At 43.5% G+C, this 7994-nt stretch overlaps 2 protein-coding genes across 2 annotated transcripts; one reads left to right on the top strand and one right to left on the bottom strand.

The window, feature by feature from the left end:
- Positions 1–793: 793 nt before the first annotated feature.
- On the bottom strand, positions 794–1411 carry LOC106326071 (defensin-like protein 1). The gene is made up of 2 exons (XM_013764108.1): positions 1309–1411; positions 794–1216 (listed from the first exon to the last, which is right to left on the bottom strand). Exons 1-2 carry the CDS (start codon positions 1370–1372, stop codon positions 1038–1040), a joined length of 243 nt encoding a protein of 80 aa, XP_013619562.1. The 5' UTR covers positions 1373–1411; the 3' UTR covers positions 794–1037.
- A 1440-nt stretch (positions 1412–2851) lies between these two features.
- On the top strand, positions 2852–4519 carry LOC106323788. Its single transcript, XM_013761858.1, has 3 exons — positions 2852–3587; positions 3696–3954; positions 4030–4519. Exons 1-3 carry the CDS (start codon positions 2852–2854, stop codon positions 4517–4519), a joined length of 1485 nt encoding a protein of 494 aa, XP_013617312.1.
- The last annotated feature ends 3475 nt before the right edge of the window (positions 4520–7994 follow it).

Below are 7994 nucleotides of genomic sequence, written 5' to 3'. Positions count from 1 at the left end.
ACCAATTTAATTTTTAAATAAAAACTAAAAATATTTTTACTAACTTCTATTTCAAAGAAAACTTAAAATTACATATTTCGGTGGCATCAAAACTATGTTTTATTTATTTATAATTTGCTATTATATTTTAATCATAAGAACCTAAATTGATTTAGTATTTTGTTATAATTCTATAAGTTCTATATTTATTTTAAATTTACCTATTTATATATAACTATATTAGTGTATATGATAATAGATAAATAGCTTTTGTAAGTGGGAGTTTAACAAAGTGGAAGTTCTAGCTATGAGCACCAGGACGGATCCAGAAAATAACTTAATGTAGGGCACAATATATAAATTAATTTTTTTGTTAAATATAATTAAATAAATAACATAATTTTTTTACAATTTTAAATATTTATTTTCAATCATATCATAAAAATTTATATACACATAGTATAATAAAAAAAATATTTCTTTTAGTTTTTATTTTTGTTTTAAGTATTGAAAAACAAAAAATAATTTTAAAATTTAATAAATTATGAATTTTATTTTGAAAAGGTAATATTTAAAATTGATTGAAATATAATAAGATTGCTATCATTTTTAAAAAAATACTTTAACATTTGGATTTATATATTATTGTTTAAAGTTTAGTATTTAAGGGGTGGTTGAGTTTATTTTTAATATTTTATAAATGATTTAGTAGAGTTAGTTTAGTCATTTTTCATCACACGTTTAAGGTTTATGAAATTATTCATATTTTAAAAATAAATTTAGAAAGTGATTTCAAGTTTGTGGTAAGATTACATTTTTCTCTTTAGAAAAGTAAATAAAATAGTAATAAAAAAAATAGTTTAGGTAGTAAAATATAAAAAAACACACACCACATGGATTCAAACCTAGGGTGGATGTGGCACACTTTAAACTTCAGGACCATATTAGCTACACAATGTTCTTTGTACATGGTTTCATAAGACATATATATAGAGTAGTATGTGGCACGTGCCTCAGCCACTGGATCCGCCCCATTGAGCACCAAATATTTTGGTAGATTAACATGGGTAGTAGCAGAAACACTTGTGAGCTGGGAATTCATATTTGCAAGAACCATCTCGTGCTTTCTCGAGACGGATGCACTGTTTCCTGCACGCATCACTGTTTGCACAGAGTCCTGACCATGTCCCACTCGGCTTCCTACATAACTTCTGCCCTTCCACCCTTGTTGGTGCTTCTATATTATATATATCATCGTTAATTATCAAATAATCTGTATATAAATAAAATAATTTAATTTGTCATGTATACAGTAAGATCAATTCTTACCAAACCCAGCAAAGAGAATGAGAGCAGCGAAGATGAGGGTGATGATGGAAGCAAACTTAGCCATGATGTTTAAAAAAAAAAAAAACTTTTTTTTAAAGAAATGTATGTGTACCGGGGGATGAATTAAGCCTAAAATGAACCTCTACTTATAATGATAAGAAGGTTACTTTAGTCTTTTTGATTTTCATCCTGCAATAAAGTTTAACCCCACAGAAGAAACACCCTACGATCTTTTAGACCATAGGAAACAATTATTAAGTTGTAAGTTACTAATAATAGACGAAAAAATGAAAAAACCAATGCTTATTGTGGAACTGTTTTATAGAAGAGTCCACATTATTCTTTTTTTTTGTCAAATTTTTTTCGGTCAAATAGAACCACATTATTCTGAACCATCCAACCAGTGTAAAAAAAATATTTCCTCCGTATAAAAATGTACGATGTTCTACATTTTCATCTTGTGTACAAAAAATTGTTTTAAGATATGTTTAATGCATTTTTTTAAACTAAAATATAAATTAAAAAATAAAATTATGATCAGCGAAACTTTATCAATAAAACCAAAATTAAACTAAAACATAAATTAAAAAATAAAATTATGATTGGGGAAACTTTATCGCTAAAACCAAAATATAATAATTAAAAAAATTTATTTATTGTTTGTGTGAAAAACCTTCAATATCATACATTTATATAGGGAGGGATTAGTAAAAATCTTGTACAGCGAATATTTCTATTTTTGTTTTGATTCTCCTATGTGGTAAAGTTCGATTAGAAAAAGAAAAAAAATCACATTACATGGGCGTTAATAAGCTTTATGTTAATGCCTAGATTGCTACGACCATTATACGTATGTCGTTGACAACTCAATAGAACAACCTATAACATTATTTTATCTAACAATGTTTATTAAAGAAGTTATAGACTGATGACATATATGAAGAGAGTTTTTTTCCTCCTTGCGATTCAAGCAAATGACAATAATAGTATCCTTCAAACCTCTTCCACCTCTACACTAATGCAACAAACGTCGGACGCAGTGTAAGAGATGGATTACACCCCTCACAAAGCCCATCGAATAATAGGCTATAATCCAGCAAGTCGGATCGACGTTTGGTCGGCTCAGCGGTTAAACCTATCGGCTTGGCCTTAGAGTACTTTTAGCCGATCGAGTAAGTCGACCAAAAGTGCCCGGCTTGGAGGGACCTTTGTCCAGGCCCGTATACTCGGCCCCTCGCACCAAGGTCTAAAGAGGTACGAAATTAGGGCATCAGGGACAGGAGTCCTATAAAAAGGGAAGGGGAAGCAACAAGAGAGGGACTTTTGGGACCATTGAACAGACTGAGTGACTAGATCTAGGGTTTTAGGCTATCTCTTTGATCTTGTTACTCTTTGATCTTCTCGTCACTAACCCTTCAGATCAAATCTAAATAAAACGTCTTTAGCCATCCCATTTCTGACTTCTTTCATCTTAGTCGACTGAATCCCGTTCAAACAATTGGCGCCCACCGTGGGGCTGACTAAAGTAACGTTCTAGATCTACATGGTTCAAGACGACGCCACCTTCAGCGCTCCAGGCGGAGAACCGACCCCAACGCCCGAAGCCGCGCCACCCATCGCCGCAGATTTTATGAGCTCTATCATGGCTCGACTTGCTCGTCAAGATGAAGTCCAAAAGATGACCAACGACCAATTAGCTGCTTTGGTCACGGCCCTCACACCTCCCGACGGCCAAACAAGCCGTCCTCAGCAGATACGCCGTCGCCTCTTTAACCCCAACCCAACGGCGACCGGAGTCGACCAAATCTCAGACGACTCGGAGCCTAATGAAACCCTTCTCGCCGACCACCCCCCAGTAGGTTCTGATCTGGCGACCATACGCGAGCTCGCTGAGCTCAAACTCAGCTTCCAACAAATGAGCGAGAAGATCCATCAAGTAACCAGCGCGGCCCCGCAAATCGAGAGCGTCCTCGCCGCAACATCACGCACTCCTTTTACTAGCGCTCTGACCAGTGTGCAACTCGGAAAGATAGAGAAGCTGCGCTTACCCGAGTACAAACCCGGCGGAGACCCAGTGGAACACATGACGGCTTTCAACATCGCGATGGCACGGGCTCGACTCCCCGACGAAGAAAGGGACGCAGTCTACTGCCAACTGTTCGTCGAAACTCTCCACGAGCAAGCCCTAACCTGGTTTTCTCAGTTAGAAGAAAACTCCATCGGAAGCTTCTGCGACTTGTCAGCAGCTTTTCTCAAGACTTACATTATGTTCACCAAGCGCAACGCTACCGCCTCTAGCTTGTGGAATCTCAACCAAACCAAAGACCAGAGCCTCCGCGACTACATGGAGAAGTTCAAAGCTGTAGTCTCGAGGATTGAAATTCCAGACTGTATCGCCATCGACGCCCTGCGAAACACGTTGTGGGTTCGTTCTATATTCCGAGAGGATTTAAACCAAAACCCAACTACGTCGCTCCTGGACGCTATCGCGCGATCTGACAATTTCATCCGAATGGAAGAAGATACTAACGCCATTCTCAGCAAAATGAACGCACCCAAAGCGCCAGCGGCTAAAAATGCCAACACGCGACAAGAACCACGCCAGCATGCTCCAATCGACAAAAACGGCCGCAAAGACGGATACATGTATGTCGTCAACGAGAACAACGTGCCAGTTTCAACTCTCGTAATCCGCGGAGAAGGATGAAACAAATGGGTAAGGGAGCTCGACTCGTCCGACAAACCAGTCGACGCCGTTTGCTCGACCCAGACTACAACAACAACAGGTTCAGCGGAAGGACCTTCCAGAACCGTCGATCTCACCAAACACTGCAAGTATCACGATGCCAAAGGGCACGATACGACAGAGTGCAAGTCACTCTATGCGCAATACCTCTCATCCTTAGCAAGTGGCGACTTCAAGTTCGAACCACTAAAGGCAAAGCCGAAGAACAGCAAGAGCTGGAGCAAGAATAAAGAAAGGAGAGCCCAGCGCAAAGCTACAGGCAAAAGTCGACATAGCGAAACTCAACAACGAGATGACGAGGAGGATGCCCCGAAGAGTAATGGCGAGGCAGACTCCTCGGCTGACGAAGAGCAACCAGCTAACCGCAGACGCATCGAGGTCATACTTTCCCAGCAAAACTTGTCGTCGGACGATGAGAACGATGACACACCTGTACTCGAAGATTTGAGAGATGTTTTGAAATGAAAGTTTGAATCCGAAAACAACAACAACTCCACACGCAATGATCTCCAAACAACGCTGAATGCACGGAAGTCGCAGCGTATCTCGGCAGTTGACCCCGATCCCAAAGAACGCCCGAACGGTGACCTTAGGGATAAACTCAACGCAGGAGCATGCAATCTCCGAATCCGCCTCAATCGTTCGAAGCCCACTGACCTCCGGAGGCGTTTGGAGCAAACTAAGATGCCATACTTGGAACCCCCTGGATACACTCAATGCAGGCCATTCCATCTACTTATTACCAGTGCGTCAAGTTCCCCGGTACGGATGAAAGAATCAAAACACTGCGAGGAGATCAAAAGGCTGCTAGGGAACTCCTAGTCGCCACAGTTAAACTCCATCGATCGTCTTTATCGGTTAACTCCGTCACTCATCCAACCTATAAAGTCTGCTCCCAGGAAGGCGAAATTCTCGAGTTACCTATTGACGATACCGATCCAAGCCGGACCGCAAGGATTGGTGCGTACCTATCTGAAGAAATGCAGCGGTCAGTTCTCGACTTTCTCAAGGCAAATGTGCCCACATTCGCGTGGTCCATGTCAGACTTGAAAAGAATTGATCCGGCCATAACAACTCACGAACTAAACGTCGATCCGACAGTCAAGCCTATCCGACAGAAGCGACGCATGCTCGGTCCAGATAGGTCAAAGGCTGTAAACGAAGAGGTCGACCGGTTGCTCGGCGCTCGTTCAATTGCTGAGGTGCACTACCTTGAGTGGTTAGCAAATCCAGTAGTCGTCAAAAAGAAGAACGGGAAGTGGCGCGTCTGCGTCGACTTCACAGACTTAAATAAAGCCTCAAAGGACAGCTATCCTCTTCCCAACATCGACCGTTTAGTCGAGTCCACGGCTGGAAACGAGATGCTCACCTTCATGGACGCTTTCTCTGGGTACAACCAAATCATGATGCACCCCGACGATCGCGAAAAGACGTCATTTATTCGGATAGAGGAACCTACTGCTATAAGGTCATGCCATTCGGTTTGAAGAAGGCGGGAGCAACCTACCAACGGCTTGTGAACAAAATGTTAGCAGACAAGCTGGGCGTCACCATGGAAGTATACATCGACGATATGGTCGCTACACACTGCTGATCACCTCTGTCACTTGAGAGATTGCTTCGAAACTCTCAACAAATACGGCATGAAACTGAACCCAGCAAAGTGCACGTTTGGGGTTTCCTCAGGCAAGTTCCTTGGATACATAGTCACGCAGTGGGGAATCGAAGCCAAACCGAAGCAGATCTCCGCGGTCATGAACCTTCTGAGCCCAAAAAACAGTAGAGAAGTGCAACGGCTTACGGGTAGGATAGCTGCACTCAACCGGTTCATCTCCATATCCACCGAGAAATGCTTGCCCTTCTACAACCTCCTCCGAGGTAACAAAAGGTTTATCTGGGATGAGAAATGTGAGGAGGCATTTATCCAACTCAAGCATTATCTGACAACTCCACCCGTTCTCGCCAAGCCAGACGTCGGCGACGTTCTATGTCTTTACGTCGCAGTATCACAAGCAGCAGTCAGTAGCTTTCTAATAAAAGAGGATCGTGGTGAGCAAAAGCCAATCTTCTACACAAGTAGGCGCATGACCGGACCAGAAACGCGATACCCAACTCTAGAGAAGATGGCACTGGCAGTCGTCGAAGCGGCGAGAAAGCTTCGCCCCTACTTTCAGTCACATTCGGTTAAAGTATTGACCGACCAGCCCCTCCGAACGATACTTTAAAATACAAACATGTCCGGAAGACTAACGAAGTGGGCTATCAAACTCGGCGAGCTTGATATCACTTACAAGAACAGAACTGCAGCGAAATCTTAGGTCCTCGCAGACTTCTTAATCGAATTAGCCCCGGAGTTAGAGCAAGACCTCACGCTCCCAAACCCAAACTGGACACTGCATGTTGACGGATCTTCGACTAACAGGGGCGCAGGTGCTGGAGTTCAACTACAATCCCCGACCGGCGAACTGATCAGGCTGTCTTTTAGCTTAGACTTTCCAGCCTCGAACAACGAAGCAGAATACGAATCTTTGATCGCTGGACTCCGCTTAGCAAAAGCTGTCAAGGCCAACCGCCTAAGCACCTACTGCGACTCGCAGTTAGTCGCCAGTCAGTTTAGCGGCGATTACGACGCCCACAACGATCGGATGGTTGCCTACCTCAAGATAGTACAGGGATTAGCCGCATAGTTCCCAGAGGAGAAAACGTTTGCGTCGATGCCCTTGCAGCCCTTGGAAGCAAGCTTCATGACCAAGTTAAACGAATTATTCCAATACACCGCATTGAGAAGCCGAGCATCGATATCTCGACGGACCCAACCGCCATCATAGCCCCAGTCACCGAAACCGACACTCTCATTACTGATCAGTTCGGCCCCGACTGGCGAACTGAGTTCATCAACTATCTCTCAAAGGGGGAACTTCCAACCGAGAAATTGGCAGCCTGCCGACTAAAAACGCGCAGTGCCCATTATGTCGTCCTAGACAACGAACTCCATCGATGGAGTGCGAGTAAAGTACTACTCAAATGTATCCACGGCGAAGAAACGGTCAGGGTTATGGCCGAAACACACGAAGGCGCTGGAGGAAACCATTCAGGCGGACGAGCATTAGCAATCAAAGTGAGAAGCCTAGGCTTCTTCTGGCCGACGATGAACGCAGATTGCGAGTCCTACGTCAGAAGCTGCGACAAGTGCCAACGGCAAGCACCAAGCATTCATTGTCCAACTGAAATGTTACGAACGACAGTCGCGCCGTACCCGTTCATGCGATGGGCAATGGATATCATAGGACCTCTTCCATGCTCCCGCCAGCGGCGTTTCATTCTCGTCCTCACTGATTACTTCACCAGATGGATCGAAGCTGAAGCCTACGCCCAAGTCACCGACAAAGAAGTCCGTGGGTTCGTCTGGAAAAACATCATCTGCCGCCACGGTCTACCATACGAAATCGTTACTGATAATGGATCACAGTTCATGTCGGGCAACTTCAAGAAGTTTTGCAGCAAGTGGAACATTCGTTTGAGCCCTTCTACCCCTCGTTACCCACAGGGAAACGGCTAAGCGGAATCCTCCAACAAGCTCATCATCGACGGCATTAAGAAACATTTAGACCTGAAAAAGGGTCATTGGGCCGACGAACTCGACGGAGTTCTATGGAGCCACCGCACAACACCATGAGGGTCGACCAAATCGACACCTTTCTCTCTTGCATAAGGTGTCGAGGCTATGGCTCCCGCAGAAGTTAACGTTTCAAGCCTCTGACGATCGAAAATGCCCCAGTATGTCGAACTCAACAAGGAGATGCTGCTTGATGCCCTCGCTGAAATTGAAGAACGACAGGACCAAGCTCTGCTGCGAATCCAAAACTATCAACATCAGATAGAGAGTTACTACAACAAAAAAGGTCCGAGCCAGACCCCTTGAACTCGGCGACTTTGTCAT

This window comes from Brassica oleracea, chromosome C2 (genome assembly GCF_000695525.1).
Source record: "Brassica oleracea var. oleracea cultivar TO1000 chromosome C2, BOL, whole genome shotgun sequence".
Lineage (NCBI taxonomy): Eukaryota > Viridiplantae > Streptophyta > Magnoliopsida > Brassicales > Brassicaceae > Brassica > Brassica oleracea.
Note: the sequence above shows the minus strand (reverse complement) of the source record. Positions and strands in the feature narration are given on the sequence as shown.

Excerpts from the sequence above, each read along its gene's own strand:
- LOC106326071 (XM_013764108.1), bottom strand. The coding sequence starts at position 1,372 with ATGGCTAAGTTTGCTTCCATCATCACCCTCATCTTCGCTGCTCTCATT. Across the intron at positions 1,217-1,308 it reads CATTCTCTTTGCTGGGTTTG|AAGCACCAACAAGGGTGGAA; the intron begins GTAAGAATTGAT and ends TATATAATATAG.
- LOC106323788 (XM_013761858.1), top strand. The coding sequence starts at position 2,852 with ATGGTTCAAGACGACGCCACCTTCAGCGCTCCAGGCGGAGAACCGACC. Across the intron at positions 3,588-3,695 it reads TTACATTATGTTCACCAAGC|ACTGTATCGCCATCGACGCC; the intron begins GCAACGCTACCG and ends TTGAAATTCCAG. Across the intron at positions 3,955-4,029 it reads GGCCGCAAAGACGGATACAT|GGAGCTCGACTCGTCCGACA; the intron begins GTATGTCGTCAA and ends CAAATGGGTAAG.